Source organism: Setaria italica, chromosome IX (genome assembly GCF_000263155.2).
Source record: "Setaria italica strain Yugu1 chromosome IX, Setaria_italica_v2.0, whole genome shotgun sequence".
In the NCBI taxonomy this organism is placed as follows: domain Eukaryota; kingdom Viridiplantae; phylum Streptophyta; class Magnoliopsida; order Poales; family Poaceae; genus Setaria; species Setaria italica.
In genome coordinates this window covers 16,737,591-16,757,001 of record NC_028458.1, presented here as the reverse complement: position 1 = coordinate 16,757,001, position 19,411 = coordinate 16,737,591, and the positions used below count along the sequence as shown (strand labels likewise).

Here is a 19,411-nt window from a genome sequence, read left to right as displayed (position 1 = left end):
ATTAGGATCAAGTGAAAGTGAAGATTCACTTATCCTGTCCATTCTTGACAACCAGAACATCGGGAAGTTGGGATTATTACAATAATTTTAGCTCGATTCCCTTGTGATTGCAGTGAATTAGCGTACTAGCAATCTAGTTGCACTACATTGGTCATGCCTCTTGTAGGTTACTTCTGAACAAACATAAACAAATATAATTGAGTAGTATGCTATTGTGTAAAAAATATGCAATAGCACACTAATTTATCAAGTTACGCTTCCCCTCATCTTAGCTAGCTTGCCTCCTCTGGTACTTAGCAGATTAGTTGGGTTTGAGTTGGTAGTGTGCCTCAATTTATCAGTTACAGTGCTGCTGTTTCTGGAGCCTGTTGCCACATAGGTCTAAATTAGATCCACCTAGGAGGAGCTACGTGATTTTTCATTAAGAAGAAGAAATAGGCACTCAAATTTGAGTTAGAGGAGACTTGAACCTGAGTGGTTAGAGTGCACGACCACACCTCCCACTCCAGTTGAGCTAGGTTCACTTCCTTGCCACATAGGTCTGAAATAGTAAACTTGTGACTGCTGTATTATTGTGTGGACTCAATTATCTCATAGTTTCTGAAACGTCTACGTATGCATTGCCTGTTTTGAACCGTGAAAAATTCCTCTACTGCTGTGTGGGTTATAATCAGAATGAAATTCCGTGTGCTGGCTGACATTGACAGAAGCCTTGCAATTCTGATGAGCAGTAGCCTTGTTTTTCACCTTGTAACTGCTTTATCATGTAAGTTGATGTGCATAGTGGTGTAGTAACTCTGATGAGCAAGGTTCAGTTTAGCAGTACTGCATGAGTACCAAGTAGTGGTAAACAACTGTGCTGAGTTCCTGAGTAGCAGCAGGAAGTACATATCATCATGAAGACAGTAGCATGAGTGCCCTCACATCCTTGCAATATGAAACGGACCAACTTACTCTCTGGTTACTCAAATTGCAAGAGATGGGTTCAGTTTGATTCGAAATGTAGCCACGTGTCCGTGTGCCTGCTGGGTATTTCTGCTTCTCTTTTCTGTTCCTTTCCGCTTCCGTTTTTGTCATTTCTGTCATAGGTTGCAGAATTGAGAGTTAATTGGTCTGTTGATGCCAACAAGCACAAGTGTCACTTGTGTATAGATGCTAGTTCTATGTGGGTGGGTCTGAGAAGTATGCATTTGAGTTGCCTAGGAACATTCCTAGCAGATCGGTCTCTTCTTGTAGCAGTAGTCTGCTTGGTAGAACCGTAGAAATTCAGAATTCAGATCAATCCTGCCACAGATCTTTCCTGGGGTGCCGAAGCCTAGCAACAGGAGCAGCCGGAGCCCGGCCGCGGCCGGCTTCACCGAGCACCGAACACAGCATGTGTGCCTCAGTCCGGGTTCACAGCCCATGCTCTGTTAGATCTGTACAGTGTACATTGTACATACGGGCCAGTCCTGCTCGGTACAGCGCTCGTCTCGTAGGTACAGGGTACACGTACGTACCGAGAGAAATCAGAGCCTACCGGCGGTACGGCGCGGCTCCCAGCCAAGATCCGCGACCGCGATCCGCATGGGCACAGCCCCCAGGCCCAGCCCTCGCGCGCAGCAGATCAGATCAGATCAGGGTCAGCACGGGTGCCGTGTCCGCGTGCGAATCGTACGGCGCGGTCGGGACGGGCCCTCGTCTGGCCGGCACGAGCAGCTCCACTCCTCGTCGCCTCTGCCTGCAGCCTGCCCCATCCCAATCCTGACTTCGGCGCGCGGATGCCAGCCGGGCGCGCGACTTCTCAGCGTTAAGAACCAATCATGCGCGCTGCACGGCATCAAATATCACAATCACAACGCGACTTCTCTGCTTTTGAGTACGATCACAATGCATGCACATCAACCATCGTTTTGATTTTAAAAATAACATTGGATACAATACAAATACAAGCCAAATAGAAGGCCTTTTATTATGCAAGTTACAAAGATGACACACATCCGCAGCGCACACCACCGTACACGGGGACAACATGCACACCCTGACACCCCCCGGCACCGTTCTCATCAAGCACAAGCCAGCACGGTCCCAACTCCCCACCTGGCTACGGCTTCTTCACGCGCGCCGCCAAGGACTCGGCGATGCCCTTGGAGACGTAGTACGCGGTGGACTGTATGGTGATCATGGGGTTCACGCCCACCGCCGTCGGCAGCAGGCTGCCGTCGCACACGTACAGCCCCTCGGCCTCCCAGCTCTCGCCGCGGCCGTCCACGGCGCCGTCACGGGGCCTGGACCCCATCCGGCAGCTGCCCATCTGGTGCGCCGAGCACAGGAGCGCCCACGTATCCGACCCAGGAATCATCGGCCCTTTCGCGACGGTCACCTCGTTCAGGAACGCCTCCAGGTCCTCGTCGCGGAGCCCCTCGCACCGCAGCCGGAGCCCGTCGCTGCGGTGGGTGCCGACCTCGGCGGCGCCGGCCGCCACCAGGATGCGCAGCGCCCGGCGCAGGCCGTTCCGGAGCTCCTCCACGTCCTCGCTACTCGGGACGTAGCGCACGCGGCCCTCGCGGCCCACGGTCCCCGCGCCGCGGTCCCGGACAAGCGCGAAGGCGTGCGCCGTGCGCGCGTACCGGAGCATGCGCTCCTTCATGTCCCGCCCCGACTCCCAGGGGATCAGCGAGGCCATGGACCCCGGCCCCAGCGCCGGCGTCTGGACGATGGTGCGGGCGGTGACGCGGTGCAAGGTGGTGATGATGCCGCCCTCGTAGCACTTGCCCGTGAGCGGCCGCGGCTCCGGCGTGCCGTCCGGGAAGTAGCCCCACGCCATGGACACCGGGTGGAGGTGGAGGTTGCGGCCTATGTGCCTGTTCTTGAGCCCGCTGCGGCGGAGCAGCGGCGGCGTCATGAGCGCGCCGCAAGCCGAGATGGAGACCTTGGCCTCGATGCGCAGCTTCCTGGTGATGCCGTCGCCCATGCACTTCGCCACCAGGCCCACGCACCTCTTGCTCCGGCACCCGTTCTTGCCGGGGTTGCTCTCGAGTACGAAACGCTCGGCCTTGCACCCCGTCAGTACGACCGCGCCCTGCGCCACCGCGTCGACGAGCCACGTCGTGTCGGTGCCGCGCTTCTCGCCGGTGGGGCAGCCGAGATGGCAGCTTCCGCAGAAATGGCCCTCCGACGTGTTGCGCGGCACGGCGTCGGCACGCAGCCCGAGCGCCTCGCAGCCGTTGCGGAGCGCCTTGTTCTGGAACCCCTCCTCCCGGCACCCGCTAGTCACCGCGAGCCGGGTGCAAACCGCGTCCATGGCGTGCGCGTACTCGGGGCTCCCGAACACGGGGAGCCCGTGCTCCCGAGCCCACTCCTGCGTGACCCACTCCGGCGTTCGGATGCTGGCCGACCAGTTGATCGCGGAGCCGCCGCCGACCGTCGCGCCCGTGAACATGATGGTCGACGCGTTGGACGTGCAGAAGATGCCTCCCTTCTCGTAGAGGCGCTCCATGGACGGGCCCTCGATGGAGCTGTAATCCTCGGCCGTGAAGTAGTCCCCCTTCTCGACGACGACGACCTTGTGCCCCGCTGCGGCGAGCACGGCGGCGGCCACGCCGCCTCCGCAGCCGGAGCCGACGATGACGACGTCGCACTGCACAGTGTGGTGCGGGCCTGACACGTCCGCTTTCACCGCCAGTCCTTTGTCCATGAGTGACCTCAGCAGCGCGGCATCGTCCAGGGATCTGGTCTCCACGACGCCGCTGTCCAGTGGTCGCGGCGACGGCGACGGTGCTGCTTCCGATAGGTCTTCCTGTGGCCTGTCGACGTCCGGCACGCTGTATCCTATCGCTTTCCAGGACGGGTTGTCCGAGTGCTCGTTTATCTGTACGTTGGAAAAATGATACCCACGTATTATTGATGGCATCAATGATGGAAAGTTTTGCAAAACGCCAATGTTGGTGTTGCTATTTAAATTTCTAGTATTCACATCAATCTTAAGGATTTTATTACTGTAGATCACTAACCAATGCAAAATCTAACATTTGGAGCGTCGACGGTAGTTTAAGATTGGCGTTAACCAAAATCTAACAATTAGAGCCAATCCCAATGGAATTTTAAAAATCAGACAATCAATTTATTGATCTATTGTATAAATGTGAATTGCAATCGACTTGAATATAAAGAAAAGTGAAGTGTAACAAATGCGATGGCCATCTTATTTGTGTGTTAAGAATGTTCTCCATGAGCCGGACCGAGATCGAACCGGTCTGAACTAGTTCACCGGTCCAACTAGTGGTCCACTGGTTGAATCGGTGGTTCATCATTTATCAATATAATACTTATTTCTCATGAGTTATATAAGTAATATGCAAGTTTTATTACAAAACATATCACACATGACATAATAGATGGGATTGCAGAGAAATAACATAATAGTCTATTGTCCAAAGTTCCAAAACCAATTCCAACGTCAAACTCTTCACTGATTCATAAAAAACCGATTAACTGGTTCATAAGTGCATAACAAAATCTAGAAATAGTGCATAACAAAGTCTCTATGAATCTAAAATAGCCAAAATGACCTATAATTTAGGACGGAGGAGTAGATATTTTTTTTTTCGGGGAGCTGTCGATATTATTTTGTATGTTTTATATTTGTTCTGATTTCTAAACTATGATGCGACAGGAGAGATTTAATTGGTTTTCAAATAACTGGATAAAAATAATCACAGAGTAGAGCTACTGTAGACAATATTCACTAGCCATCGATATAAAATTGTTAAATGATAAAAAAATGTTTATGTCAGAATGAAACTGATCTGTCATGCATCGTCCATTGAATGTCATAAATGCCTTCTCTAAAAAACAAACACTCGTCACTCAGGTAGAGCGCCTGTTGTAGTCGACACAGAAACTAACCCCTAAAACATGCGTACAGCTAGCATACATGCATGATAAAATGTACCAGAAGAAAAGACGTCGGCATTCAGGTAGAGCGCCTATCGTAGTCCTACTTGACAGAGTTGACACTGGAGGGTTTATTAAGCAAGATGCATGATTGGTTGAATGGATAGCCAAGTAGAGTGGGACTTGCTCTAAAAACAGCAGATAGGATGGGAATGGGTTTCATAAATGATTGCCCCTAGAGCGAAATATGCTCGGGAGTAGGATGGGCCTATAGTACTTCAATGAAGATAAAATAAGGGGACGTTTAGATGTCTTGCCGATGCTTGCTTTGCTAGGCTGGGCAAGAAAATTTACGTTTGGTTGTTTTAATTTGCTGGCTGCCTTATTGCCTGCGCTGTCGAGGATTCCTGAGTTGAATCTGCTCTCCAATGCTGGCAAGGTTTGACTTGCTGAGCAAGGCGGGGCTAGGCAAATCGGCACACACCAAATGTGCCCTAAATCTTTATTATCATTCCTTCTATCAAAATAAGCGTTTGTCACCATTAATTCATAATCCCCCATTGTTAAGACCACAATAAGACCATGGTATATTATTGCAATACATAGTAGGTATGATTACAAAACATACTATGTATTGAATTTAAACAAGTACTATGTTTTAAATTTTTGTACATATTATATGTACATGGAAGCATCTGAGACTACTTCTGGATCCACTGAGCTAATATTGACTTCTACTACCCATTGATATATATATATATATATATATAATCGGATCCCTCTGTAGTCTGAACTGGCTGTCTAGAAACCGTGGGTACAATGTCCAGCTACCCAAACAGTGGCTGCAGCACGCATGCACGAAGTATTGTCGTCCACTACATGCCCATCGTCCAACCATCATCAAATGAGTGAGGGCACCGAATATTATAACATGGCGTACGACCGCTTAACGGCTTCCAATCGAACCACTCAGATTCTAATGGTCAAACATATGTGGGAGTTTAATGGCCGTATGCGTACATAGTTCACTGCATGGTGCATTAAAATCAAAGATTTTCCTACTGTTCCTTTTCAAATACCGAGTGCTATTGTTCTTCTATACAATTAAGTGACCGAGGGTTTTTTAGTCCAATTTAGACATTTACCGAGAGGAAAAACAAATTAGCAACCAATAATCCTCGACCATCATTTCAAGGGAAAAAAAAACTGCCGGCCACTTGATAAATAACCCTTGAAGATTGTCTTAGGCTAAAGAATACTTGGCTACCTGAGAAAAATTTAAAATAAGACCAATAACAATCGGCAATTTAAAAAGCACCTGGGGAACCATGAAAATTATTGTGGTTGGTGCACAACCTGGAATTTATACTTCATTTCCTATCTCCACAGTGAAGTACTTTTGTGCTGGTATATATTTTTATGATGTAGTTTTAGTGGATTCATTTTGAATAGTGCCAAAATATGGATTTTTCTTTCCCTTCACCACATGTGTTAGATACTTAAGTTTCAGTTATTCAAAAACATCTAATAAGTTGCTAAAACACAAGGAGATGGCAGAGCTGTTTCCACTGGTGATTGTCACACTTTTAATGTGACCATGTATACGTCATTAACACGGCATATGACACCATGCATGTTGACCGCAATTAGAGTGATCACCCACTACATTAATTCTAGGCAACCTCAACTCATGCAAGAACATAGCCTTGGTACGGTTGGACTTCTTCCGGTCCTCTCTATATTTGTACATTTGACCGCTTTTAAGAGAAACTCCACATTATTGCTATGTTAAGCATTTTCGCAAACTGTTATATATAGTTGCAGTTAAACATACATACCGTTGTGTAGAATGAGTAGTGCGATAGGATCTTGACGAGGACGAAGGTGACCTTGAGGGGGAACAACCACCGCGTCTTGCTCCACCACTTCAGCACTTCCTCTCGACGCTCCAGCGGCATGTCGGCGAACTTGAAGACGTAAGGAAACCTGCTAGAGACGCATAGCCAGCCACATAGGACGAATGTGCCCACCTTGGTGCTCAACATCCAAAGGATAACTCTCACCAGCAACATAGCCTCCCGTGCACATCCGGTGGCCATCTCCGCGACCTTTTATTAAAAAAATAAATTAGGGGAAAACACTGTATTTATACACCTATTATTATTCGGTGAAATCCTCATAAAATTCTATACTTTTATGTATATCCTTTGCCCAAAAAAGCGGAAACTTGTGCATGTTTAAATTAAAGTAGTTCCACTATCGCTTTTCATGAAAAAGGTATATATATGCTAAAAATATATGCCTGATTTTAACTAGATTTCTAGGCGATAAATATTCGTCTGTCCAATAGCCATCCAAGGTCAAGATCAAAGTGGTACTGTATCTTCTTCCTTCCGTTGGTTCGCAATCGCTCGCTGTCAGGTGCTCTTGTCCCCCATCTCCCACCTGCCTTATAGCCGTCATCCCTGATAGCGTCATCATCGCTGGCCCCTTGTTCACCACCCCGCCGCACTGTACCCTCCACTTTTGAGCTCCCGGCTGCCTGATGTCTCGCGATCTGGCGTTGTTCTCGCCGCCCCTCCCCGTTCCCTGGGGCCGCCTCGACCGCCGGTCTGACATGTGGCCTGATGGCCTTCCTCTACTCCCACAGAGTACAATCCTTTCCTCCTTCGTTGGTCGTAGCTACAACCCCAGCCGCTAATTAACCTTGTCAGAGTCAGGGTAAGAAGTTTACGTCGCTTGAAAAATCTAGGTGTGAAAAAGAAAAGGTTTGACGTGCACATGCACATGAAATGGAATAATTCCCGACTGAAAATAAAACACGGCACTGCAATTCATCACCATGTGAAATCGCCTAATGTACTGTAGCTATCCTAGATTTAATTCAGCGATCGATCGGAGCTAGGTGTGTTAGTGTGTACTGTGTTGTCTAGATCAGACACCAGCGACTCACTGGTGCCCACCACACAAGTGGTAAGTGGTTCCAGTTCTGAAGCTCCGTCCTTTATAGCGAACGACACGATAGATGCAGTTCAATAAATGCTGCTCTTTTGTGTTAAGAAAAAAGATACTCACGATAACGGAAGTTGCAGGTTTTTTTTTAAAAAAAAGAATGAATCATCGCGAGGGAAAGTTAAGAGTCGGGTTATTTTAGAACGTGAAGATCGTCGAGGTGAGAATAATTCCCATTTTGCGCATGAAAGATTCCAGCAGAGGATTGTAAAAGAGGTTCCGTTTCTTTATACTCCATGTTCATGCTATTACTTGAGGTACTACTAGATACTAACTCGGTGCGGGTGCCGGTACCATGAAGGTATGGACAGTAGTGCGTGTCGTCCATGACGACTACAGTGCGTCGCCGTCGTGTGTGCGCGCGCCCTACACAAGTTACTAGTTAGCTAGTGTTACGTTCAAAGAACAACCATCGATCACCGCACGGTATGTAGCTCACCTCGTCGGGGATGGCGCCGTCGGCGGCGGATGCGCGGTAGAACCGCTCGACGTCGTCCTTGTTGCCGCCGCCGTGCTTGTCCCCGTGGAAAGGCCCCTCGACGGGCAGGGACGGGATGAGCGCGCCACACATGGCCCGGAGCGCCTCCATCTGCGGCGGGCGCAGGCCGTGCGTGTAGCGCTCGCGCTTGCACCGCCGCAGCAGCGGGCTTCCCCTCCCCGCCGCCGCCGACGCCTTCTCCTGCTGCTGCGTTGACATAGCTGGTGCTCCTTATAGCTTGCCTTTGCTTCTTCCAGCAGTGCAGGTGCAGTGCGTGTCGTGCGCGTGTCTGGGAATCGATCGTGTGCGGTGCCGAGCGCAGCCTGCGTGCCTATATATAGAGAGAGCGCTAGGCGGTTGGCGAGAGCCAGCGAGAGAGAGAGAGAGAGAAAGTTGTTGGGACGATGCATCTCGCTAATTAAGCCACGGTAGCGACGGGCAGGCGCTTAGCGATTACGGAAATAAAACGTGGGCAAGGGAGACAGCCGACGGCGCGCCCGTACGTGCGGAAGGTGCCGTCCAGAGTGGGATTCGCTGCGTCTTGCCTGTTAGTTGTTGCTTGGACCAACGCCCGCACCGCCGTTGGGCCGCATCTCCGTGACACACCGACGATCGGCGGCGCGCGCAGCTAGAGCTACCTAGCTAACGGTGCCGTGATCTCCAGGGGCTACTTTGTTGGGAAACTGTGGATCGCTGTGCATGAGCGTGTAGCTTCTGTTGCTGACAGCGAGCGAGCGAGAGGGGCCGTTAGGACGATGCGTCCCAATTCAAGCCGCGGCAGCGACGGGCATCAGACACACTATTTGTTTTCTTTATTTGCGAGAAGGGCGTCAGGCCATCAGACAGACAGACAGACAGACACTCGAAGGTGTTTTAGGATGAGCGAGGCGCTTACCGCATACCATTAGCATGGGATGCGCATCGTCACGTACAGAGTACATGGGTACTTACCGTTGATGAGAGTACATTTGCCGCACTTGCCAGGGGCTTCTTGGAGATAGGTGAGTCGTCGGATTGGACTACAGGTCACTGACAGCTGACCTCGAACTGCACTGACCCCAGGCCGAACTACCGGCCGGCCCGCCGGCGTTGACAGCCAACGGTACGCGCGCGCGCGGCGGGCCGGCCGGGGTACGCGGAAGCGAGGGGAACTACGTGGGGACGGTGCTGTCCACTCGGAGCGGGTGGGGGACTGGGGATACTGGGAGTCAGCGGACGTGGCCGGCCTCAGGTCCCTGCGAGCTCAGCGACATCGTGCGGCCTCTGCTCTGCGTCCTGGTTGGCTGGCCTCTAAACTTTAGCACCGACATCAATATTTCATACTAATTAGAAGTATTAAATATAATCTAATTATAAAACTAATTGCATAAATGGAGTCTGATTCGCAAGACGAATCTATTAAGCCTAATTAGTTCATTATTTGATAATATGGTACTACACTAACTATTTGCTAATGATGAATTAATTAGTCTTAATAGATCGTCTCACGAATTAGACACCATTTGTGCAATTAGTTTTGTAATTAGCTCATATTCAGTCTTTCTGATTAGCATCCGAACATCCGATGTGATCCTGTTAAAGTTCACCTCGTATCCAAACACCCCTGGATCCCACCCGCTAAAGTTTAGCACATATCACGTCGGATGTTTGATACTAATTAGGAGTATTAAACATAGACTAATTACAAACTAATTGCACAAATGGAGTTTAATTCGCGAGACGAATCTATTAAGCCTAATTAGTCCATGATTTGACAATGTGGTGCTACAGTACCATTTGCTAATGATGAATTAATTAGGTTTAATAGATTCGTCTCGCGAATTAGTCCAGAGGTTCTGCAATTAGTTTTATAATTAGCTCATATTTAATCTTTCTAATTAGTATCAAATATCCGATATGACACTACTAGATTTTAACGGCTAACGCCTAGTATCAAGCACCGCGTAAGTCAGTTCAGTTCAGTCGACTATATTGCAGTAGACGCCGAGGCCGCCAGGCCGGGTTTGCGAGCGAGAGAGAGCGGGGAAGAGAGTCCAGTTCCCAGCTGGGCCGCATCTCAGCGCCACCCCTTCGCAGTAACCAGGCCCCGGCGACGCGCGCGAGCGTAACCGGGCCGCGTCACTTGTAACAGTCCCCGGTCTCCTGGCATCGCCACAACAGATTAAAGTTCAGACGTGGGAGCATGCAATCCGACAGAATGCAGCAATGTAAATGCTTGGGGTGGCACCTTGGCAGTGCAGAGTCGAGCATTCGATTGAATGGATAATCAAACAAAAGGAGCTGGAATCAAGAAATCAGAATCCTTGTTGATACATGATTGGACGATCTTCACCAAGAAACAATGAAGAATTGAGTGCCGGCTGACGCTACCGCGTGTCCGTATCCTGAACCCTCTGCACGATGCAGAATTATTGAACTACAAACGACGCCCAGCGTGCACCTGATTAGCAAGCGCACAGAGACGACGGCGTTCCGCCCACAAAGCATTGACGCATTGCACGGCACAGCTACCGTCTCTTGCGCTGCGCCAGGGATTCGGCGATGCCCTCGGAGAGGCAGTACGCGGTGGACTGAATGGTGATCATGGGGTTCACGCCCACCGCCGTCGGCAGCAGGCTCCCGTCGCACACGTACAGCCCCTCGGCCTCCCAGCTCTCGCCGCGGCCGTCCACGGCGCCGTCTCTAGGGCTCGACCCCATCCGGCAGCTGCCCATCTGGTGCGCCGAGCACAGGAGCGCCCACTTGTCCGAACCAGGCAGCATGGGGCCTGTCGCGACGGTCACCTCGTCAAGGAACGCATCCAGCTCGTCGTCTCGCACGCCGCCGTCGCACCGCAGCCGGTGCCCGTCGCTGCGGTGGGTGCCGACCTCGGCGGCGCCGGCCGCCACCAGGATGCGGAGCGCCCGGCGCAGGCCGTTCCGGAGCTCGTCGACGTCGTCCCGGGCCGGGGAGTAGCAGACGCGGCCCTCGCCGTCCACGGTCCCAGCGCCGCGGTCCCGGACCAGCGCGAAGGCGTGCGCGGTGCGCGCGTACCGGCGCATCCGGTCCTTCATGTCGCGGCCCGATTCCCACGGGACCATCGAGGCGAAGCAGCCCGGCCCCAGCGCCGGTGTCTCGACGATGGTGCGCTCCGTGACGCGGTGCATGGTGGTGATGATGCCGCCCTCGTAGCACTTGCCGGTAAGCGGCGGTGGCTGCGGCTCCTGCTGTTTGTTCTCCGGGAAGTAGCCCCACGCCATGGACACCGGGTGGAGGTGCAGGTTGCGACCGATGTGCCTGTTCTTGAGCCCGCTGTTGCGCAGCAGCGGCGGCGTCATCAGCGCCCCGCACGCCGCGATCGAGACCTTGGCCTCGATGCGCAGCTTCTTGGTGACGCCAGCAACCATGCACGTCGCCACCAGGCCCACGCACTTCCTGCTCCGCCGGGCGTTTTCGCCGGAGTTGCTCTCGAGTATGAAACACTCGGCCTTGCATCCTGTTAGTATGACCGCGCCACGCGCGACGGAGTCGACGAGCCACGTCGTGTCGGTGCCGCGCTTGTCGCCGGTGGGGCAGCCGAGGTGGCAACTACCGCAGAAATGGCCTTCCGACGAGTTGCGCGGCACGGCGTCGGCACGCAGCCCGAGCGCTTCGCAGCCGCGGCGCACAGCCTTGTTCTGGAACCCCTCCTCCCGGCACCCGTCTGTCACCGCGAGCCGGGCGCACACCGCGTCCATGGCCTCCACGTACCCCGGGCTCGCGAACACGGGGAGCCCGTGCTCGCGCGCCCATTCCTGCCTGACCTCCTCCGGCGTGCGGATGCTGGCGGACCAGTTCACCGCCGAGCCGCCGCCGACCATCGAGCCCGTGAACAAGACGGTCGTCACGTTGGACGTGCAGAAGATGCCTCCCTTCTCGTACAGCCGCTCCATGGACGGGCCCTCGACGGAGCTGTAGTCCTCGGCGGTGAAGTACTCTCCCTTCTCGACGACGACGACCTTGTGCCCCGCGGACGCGAGAGCCGCCGCGGCCACGCCGCCGCCGCAGCCTGAACCGACGATGACGACGTCGCATTGCACCGTGTGGTATGTGCTCGCGTCCGTCCTCACCACGAGCCCTTTGTCCACGAGTGACCTGAGCAGTGTAGTGTCGTTCAACGCCTTGGTCTCCACGACGCCATTGTCCAGAGACCGCGGCGACGGTGCTTCCCTTGGCTCTTCCATGTCTGGTACGCTGTATCCTATTGCTTTCCAGCAGGGGTTGTCCGAGTTCTCGTTTACCTGCACGTTGGGAAAAGGATATGCATGTTCACTTTTGCAAACATACTGCTAGGCTCTTTGAAACCTTATAGCGAGTGCATAGAAACAACTATGAAAATCTGAAAGGGTGGAGCAAAAAGAAAAAACAAACAGTCAGCTAGAGATTGCGTATAAAATCTGTTGGATGAAATCCGATGGCTATTGGCTCGCTTTTCCCTCTACAACAACGCTACGTTGGCTCCTTTTCAAACAAACAAACAAACAAACAACAACGCTACGTTGGTTTGCTTCCCATCGCTCGCTGCCCTTCTCCTCCATCTATAGGATAGCTGCTATTGCTCATTGGCGATCCTTCACTACCCGAGCTGACAACGTTCCGGTGGCGTGGCCATTTTCCAAAATTTCTTTACGACTGCAGTATTTTATAAGCTTTTGTTGCATTGAAAGCTGTTATTGAAAATCATGTAGTCTGATTAGAAAATAATGTAAATTGGATAATAAATTATTTGTGTACATGTGTTACATATTTAATTATTTGCAAGAACTAAAATACATAATGCAATTGCAGCAAGCGGGATTATTATAATCCGCATCAACGCAAAATAAACTCTAAGCCCGATTAGGCACCTAAAATCCTAAGATGCACGTCATGTTTTGCCACCACTAGCCTCGAGCTCACATATTTTCTCTGTTGTGTATCCATCACAGGAGTGTGTTTACCATCCTCCTATGCTTTCATGTTTATATGTTTGATTTGTCACTGAACGGCTGAATAATGTTGTAGAAGGAGCTTTTATTGGTTTTCAAATAACCGAAGATGTTGGAGTAGCCTTTGTACGCAATGTTTATATTAGAGGTGTATGAACTATTTCTTTGCGAAATTAACATTGTGCAAAGATTCCATACAAATAGCTATAGCTAGAAATGCACACTTAAAGTAAGCATGCATGCATCCACCCATGTTAAACTTCAAAGGTGAAAAAAAAATTAATGTGCAGTGGTCACTCTTTGAGTGCCCACCTAGTACTATGACTGTCCCCTGGTACTATATGACCGGAAGAGTTAACCTAGCTAGAGGCTTCATTAATCATTATGCAACATGCCTGGATGATGATTAGCTAAATAATGGAGAAAAAGTCGGCTAGGCAAGCAGCTATGAGGTGGTAAATGTCGATATTTACCGTACGTAAATAAGAGTTAATAAAAAGAGAGAGCGTAACAGTAGTAGTAGAGACAAGTTTATAGATAGACAATTGGACTATTGTTGAAGTTAATTTTACAATTTCATATATTGATGACATGTACACTCTTAGAGGTACACTACAGCTATCTACAACCATTAGAAAGGTTAGATTGGGACTGTGCTTAATTGGCCGATCCTAGGTAAGTGTATATCTGGTGAACATGGCTCAGTTTTTGTAAATAGTGCATATTCCTCGACAAGCTTAGGGTTTTGATAAGTTCTTTTTTTTTTGAAAGAAAGTTTTGATAAGTTCATAAAATTTTTTTTATCCCAGTAAATCGGTCACTGCATATGCTTCTAATTAACTAGCCAAGAAGAACCGAACATTAGGAATTTCAAGACTTAATTAGTTCAGTATTTGGAAGCGATGAAAAGGTTCTGATGATATATGCCTCCTATCACTGAATATGCTTTTCACCATTTGCAATATCAAAATTGCATGTTATAAAAACCATTTTGACAAATCTACATCATCATATGGTTTGTTATTCTTCTAGTAATCGTACTATGCAGTTATATTATAAACATCAGGTGACATTTTATTAGATAGATCTAATTAGTAATTCTTGTCTAGACATCTAGTAAAAGTGACCCGATCGATGGTATACTTCAATTTCCCTGGATTGGTCCTGGTAGCAACTGGCAACACAAACAATGACCTGTCTAGCTAGCTGTCTGGCAAGTGGCAATGGAGGACAATGCGCCCAACTACTACCAACACATCTCTACCATAACATTTCCGTAGCATGCACCAATGAGTGTCTAGCATAACCATCAGATGGCAAATGGGTTACTTGCAGCACCAAAATATAGGGACAAGTGATCCAAAATATTTAAAGACTCCTGAAAAAGTTCGTTGTGCCATTATTCCAAGGCACACTCCTTGGATTCCAGACGTAGAGCCCGATCCGCGGCAACGAATCGGACATGAATGTAGGCTCCATCCTTGTAGGACAGCTGAAATGAATTCCGGCTGCTCGAGAAATCAGCAAAGGTCCCTCTCAACAGAGCTGGCCTATATTTAACACCTAATAAGCACAAAATCCACATGCGTATTATCCCTGAAAGCACGCCAGTTGAACACCAACTTTTCCCCGCCTCAACATTGAAACTTTACTCTTGTTTTGGTGCTTTTATGAGATGCTCCTCACAACAATATCGCCAAAAATATGATAATGATTTTGTATATGATTTTCCTTGCGCTTATCTTGTGTTTCTTAGATTTAACTATTTGCAACTTCTAAGGGTTTATTTTACAATGGTTAGTTTAACGCCACATGCGGGGTCCGATCCATTGCAGTATTTTCACAGGTTCATCTTTCATAAACACACCGATCATGTAGACAAGGTTCGCACTAGGGAAAAAAACGGAACAACCTCTTTCGCAAAAAAAGAAAAAAGAAGAAGAAGAAAATCAGACCATGCTTAACATACATACCATTGTGTAGAATGCGTAGTGCGAGAGGACCTTGATAACCACGAAGGTGATCTTGAGGGGGAACAGCCACCGCGCCTTATTCCACCGTCCCAACGCTTCCTCCCGTCGCTCCACCGGCATGTCGGCAAACTTGCGCACGTAGGGGAACTTGCCGGACATGCACAGCCGCCCACATAGAGCCAACGTGCCGACCCTTGTGCTCAGAATCCAGAGCACAACGTTCACCAGCACCACCGCCTCCCATACGCATCGAGTGACCAGCTCGGCGACCTTTTGTAAAAAGGAATAAATCTTTTAGATGATACTCCCTCCATCCCAAATTATAAGTCATTCCAAGAATCTTGGAGAGTCAAAGTATTTCAAGTTTGACCAAATTAATGTGATAATATAATAATATTTATGGTGTCAACTAAGTGTCATTAGATTCTTCATCAATTATATTTTCATAGTATACCTATTTGATGTCATAAATCTATATAATTTTCTCTATAATTTTAATCAAACTTGAGATGCTTTGACTCTCCAAGATTCTTGGAATGACTTATAATTTGGAATGGAGGGAGTAGAATGAAACAGATACAATTTGCTTTCTCATCTCCTAATATCTCTATACATCCCAGCCACCGGATCCACCACCGCGCGCATGTTTCTAGTCGTATCCCTTTGCTCACCTTGACCTTCCCATCTGATGGTTCTGCCTCTTGCATGCAGATGCTGTTGCTTTCGCCATCACGCTGACCCTTCCTACGTTCACCATCATTGGCAGTCTAGCAAATCTGATCTCCTAACTCCTAAGGAGTTCCTTCGAGCCCCACAACAAAGGAAACCAAATTACAACCCTAATTCACTCGTGAACATGGTGTTGTGAAAAATTACGGTGACTATAACTAAGGCTATATTTGGATCCAACAGCTAATTGGTAGGTAGATACTTCTAATTAGAGTGGATTCTAATGGTATTGCTAGCTAATGTCCAGTAAAACCCTCCTAACTAGTTGGATACAGTAACTATCCAATTTTAACCACCCAGCTACTAGCTGATCTAATTAAGTCTGCTAATTTCAGCTAGCTATTAGATGAGTGGACTCAAACATGACCTAAAGATGTTTTTAGGCGGCTGACTAAGAGGAGATGCGTTAAAGCATTTTCACCATATACTTTCTAACCTTGCGAACGCCCCAGGCGAATCATATGTGTAGGGGTCGCGAATGGCGACAAAAATTTAGGAGGGGCGATGGCGATCCCTACTTTTGCAGGATAGAATGAAGAACGTTGAATTGCGATAAGATAAAGAGAAGGACCACGGCCCATTTATGGATCGGCGCCCTGCAGGAGCAGGTCACCTCGTCGGGGATGGTGCCGTCGGCGGCGGAGGCGAGGTAGAATCGCTCGACGACGTCCTTGCTGCCGCGGCCGTGGTCGGCGTCGCCGCCGTGGTGCCCCTCCACCACCGGCAGGGACGGGATGAGCGCGCCGCACATGGCCCGGAGCGCCTCCATCTGCGGCGGGCGCAGCCCGTGCGTGTAGCGCTCGCGCTTGCAACCCCCGAGCAGCGGGTGCCCCCTGCTCCAGCGCCGTGTCGCCGCCTTCGCCTCCGCCTGCGCCGCCATTACCAGCTACCGTGCGGAGATACTCACGGCCTCGTCTTTGCTGTGATGTGATGTGACTACTACCTCTATGTATGCGGGGAAATGTGTGTCCGACGCGTGTGCGTATCGTATATATAATACTAATATATAGAGGGCAGAGAGCTATCGTCTCTCCTGCACTCGTTTAATTCCCAGCGTGGCGAGGCAAGATTCGGCAATCAGAGTTATTGGGAAGGCGACATCACAGCAGCCAGCCAGCCACTATGGCTCAATGCCTCAATGCCAAATTAAGCCATGGCGGTGAGTGATCGATCGTGCCATACTCAAAGAAATAAATAGCAGTGGTAGCGGCCGCAATAGCGGTAGCGGCTATTGCCGCTATCGCTACAAGGTAGCGGTCGGCCTGTTGCAGTTTGGAACTTTGCGGCCGCAATTGCGCTATAGCGGGCCGCAATTGCGGTGGTAGCAGGCCGCAATAGCGGTGGAAGAAAAAACCCTAACTACCAGCCGGCCGGCCCAGCCCACAGACACACTCACCCACTCAGCCCCAACACGCTCCACGCCTCCACCCGGGGCCGACGCGTCGCCACATTCGCCTCCCTCAGTCCCTCCAGATTTGGCGCCGCCGGCCGCCGCCCGCCGGTGTGCTGGCCGCCGCCCGCCGCCGAGTTGCCGCTGCCGACCCCGACCTACAGGTGCGCCACCACCGCGCGCCGTCACGCCGTCGGCCTGTCGCGAAGGTCACCGCCGCGCGCCAGCGCCACCCACATCGCCGTGCCGCCACCGGCCCGCCGGCCGCCGCCGCCACATCGCCGTCGCTGCCGCCGCGATTCCGCGAAGGGCGAAGGCCGCCGCCGCGGGCGCCGCCACATCGCCGTGCGCGGTGCCGGTGCGCCACCAGTCCACCACTGCCACTGCGCCACATCGCCATGCCCTGTGCGGCCGTGCGCTACCGGCCCACCGCTGTGACGCCGCCCGTCAGTGTCGTCACTCACGAAGGTCAGGTCACCGTCGCCACATCGCCGTGCAAGATTTCTTACTTTCTGCTGCCACATTGCCATTACTTTCTTACTGACCTTTGCAAGATTTTTTGATTTACAAACATTGATACAGAATTTGTAAAATGTCATCTGCTGCGTCAACTGCACATACAAGCCAGTCAACATCAAAAAAGGATCCAGCTTGGGAGCATGCCTTACCTCTAACCGGAAAGGAAACCAAAAATCAAGTTGGATGCAAATACTGCAAAAATTACTTCAACGGTGGAATAACAAGGTTTAAGAAGCACTTGGCTGGAGTTAAAGGATAGAGTATTTCCTGTAAACAGGTTCCTGAAAATGTTAAGGAGAAAATCAAAGCAATGTTGGATGCACATGACGAAAAGAAGAGCGCAAAATTGGATTGCCAGTTGCGTATGAGGCAACAAGTTAATATCAATGAAAATGACGAGGAGGATTGTGTTGTAATGGAAGGAGGAGGAGAAATTGAAGATCAAGCAGGTTCATCAAGTGCTCTAGTCCCTAAGCAGCCCAATATTAAGGGACCAATGGACAGCTATTGTATGCGGCCAGAGCAAGCTCGTGCAAAAGGAAAGCATTTGCAGACAACGATGAGCCAACATTATAAGGTCAAAGAAAGGGAAAAGGCTCATGATTATATTGCAGATTGGTTTTACCGAGCAGCAATTCCGCACAATACAGTTCTTCTTGATTCTTTTGATCTAATGCTAGAGGCGATTGGTCAATTTGGCCCAGGATTGAAGAAACCTTCTCCTTACCAACTTGGAACCCCTTTACTGAACAAGCATGTCAATCTAGTCCATGAATTTTTGGAAGTGCAAAAAGAGCAATGGTCTTTAACTGGATGTTCCATTATGACAGATGCTTGGACAGATCGGCGTGGAAGAAGCCTAATGAACTTGGTTGCTCACTGTTCTAGAGGTGTGTGTTTTCTTGAAGCCATTGATGCTTCCATGGAGGTTCATGATGGGAAGTATATCTACAGCTTGGTAAGCTCTTGTATTGATGACATTGGTCCCAAAAAAATTGTGCAAGTGGTTACTGATAATGCTTCAAACAATATTGCTGCATCAAAGTTGCTTAAATTGAAATATCCTCACATATTTTGGACTGCATGTGCTGCACATTTTATTGATCTAATGCTAGAGGATATTAGTAAGATATCTATGGTTCATAATATTATTCGAGATGCCAAGGCTATCACAAATTTACTTTATGCACATACTAGATTGCTAGCCATTATGCGTCAATATACCAAAGCTGACTTAGTTAGAGCTGGTACTACTCGATTTGCCACTAGTTACTTGAACTTGAGAAGTCTCTATGATAAACGAAATGAATTGAAGCAACTATTTGCATCACAAGAGTGGGATAAAAGTTCTTGATCCAAAAAGATTACAGGACAGAATGCACATGACTTGGTCCTGAACAACAAGTTCTGGTCACAAATGCTAGAAGTTATAAATTATTTTGAGCCACTTGCATATGTACTTCGAAGAGTAGATGGTGATGTTCCAGCA

At 49.7% G+C, this 19,411-nt stretch overlaps 2 protein-coding genes across 4 annotated transcripts; both read right to left on the bottom strand.

The window, feature by feature from the left end:
- Nucleotides 1-1,874: 1,874 nt before the first annotated feature.
- On the bottom strand, nt 1,875-8,660 carry LOC101768116 (long-chain-alcohol oxidase FAO1). 2 transcript variants are annotated; one of them, XM_022823183.1, is made up of 4 exons: nt 8,327-8,427; nt 8,182-8,253; nt 6,714-6,983; nt 1,875-3,850 (listed from the first exon to the last, which is right to left on the bottom strand). In XM_022823183.1, the coding sequence occupies exons 2-4, from the start codon at nt 8,182-8,184 to the stop codon at nt 2,084-2,086; spliced, it is 2,040 nt and encodes a 679-aa protein (XP_022678918.1). In that variant the 5' UTR covers nt 8,185-8,253; nt 8,327-8,427; the 3' UTR covers nt 1,875-2,083. The 2 variants fall into 2 exon arrangements, with proteins under 2 accessions (XP_022678918.1, XP_004982884.1); XM_004982827.3 differs by lacking the exon at nt 8,182-8,253 and having other exon boundaries at nt 8,327-8,660.
- A 1,959-nt stretch (nt 8,661-10,619) lies between these two features.
- LOC101767443 (long-chain-alcohol oxidase FAO1) lies at nt 10,620-17,012 on the bottom strand. 2 transcript variants are annotated; one of them, XM_004982825.3, is made up of 3 exons: nt 16,627-17,012; nt 15,285-15,554; nt 10,620-12,624 (listed from the first exon to the last, which is right to left on the bottom strand). In XM_004982825.3, exons 1-3 carry the CDS (start codon nt 16,891-16,893, stop codon nt 10,873-10,875), a joined length of 2,289 nt encoding a protein of 762 aa, XP_004982882.1. In that variant the 5' UTR covers nt 16,894-17,012; the 3' UTR covers nt 10,620-10,872. The 2 variants fall into 2 exon arrangements, with proteins under 2 accessions (XP_004982882.1, XP_004982883.1); XM_004982826.3 differs by lacking the exon at nt 16,627-17,012 and adding an exon at nt 15,956-16,514.
- Between the last annotated feature and the right edge of the window lie 2,399 nt (nt 17,013-19,411).

Bases quoted from the DNA above. Each gene is read 5' to 3' on its own strand.
- LOC101768116 (XM_004982827.3), bottom strand. From the start codon at position 8,584: ATGTCAACGCAGCAGCAGGAGAAGGCGTCGGCGGCGGCGGGGAGGGGA. The intron at 6,984-8,326 runs GTGAGCTACATA...TTTTAATAAAAG, and splicing joins ACGGCGCCATCCCCGACGAG to GTCGCGGAGATGGCCACCGG. The intron at 3,851-6,713 runs GTATGTATGTTT...TCCAACGTACAG, and splicing joins ACTACTCATTCTACACAACG to ATAAACGAGCACTCGGACAA.
- LOC101767443 (XM_004982825.3), bottom strand. From the start codon at position 16,893: ATGGCGGCGCAGGCGGAGGCGAAGGCGGCGACACGGCGCTGGAGCAGG. The intron at 15,555-16,626 runs GTGACCTGCTCC...TTTTTACAAAAG, and splicing joins ACGGCACCATCCCCGACGAG to GTCGCCGAGCTGGTCACTCG. The intron at 12,625-15,284 runs GTATGTATGTTA...CCCAACGTGCAG, and splicing joins ACTACGCATTCTACACAATG to GTAAACGAGAACTCGGACAA.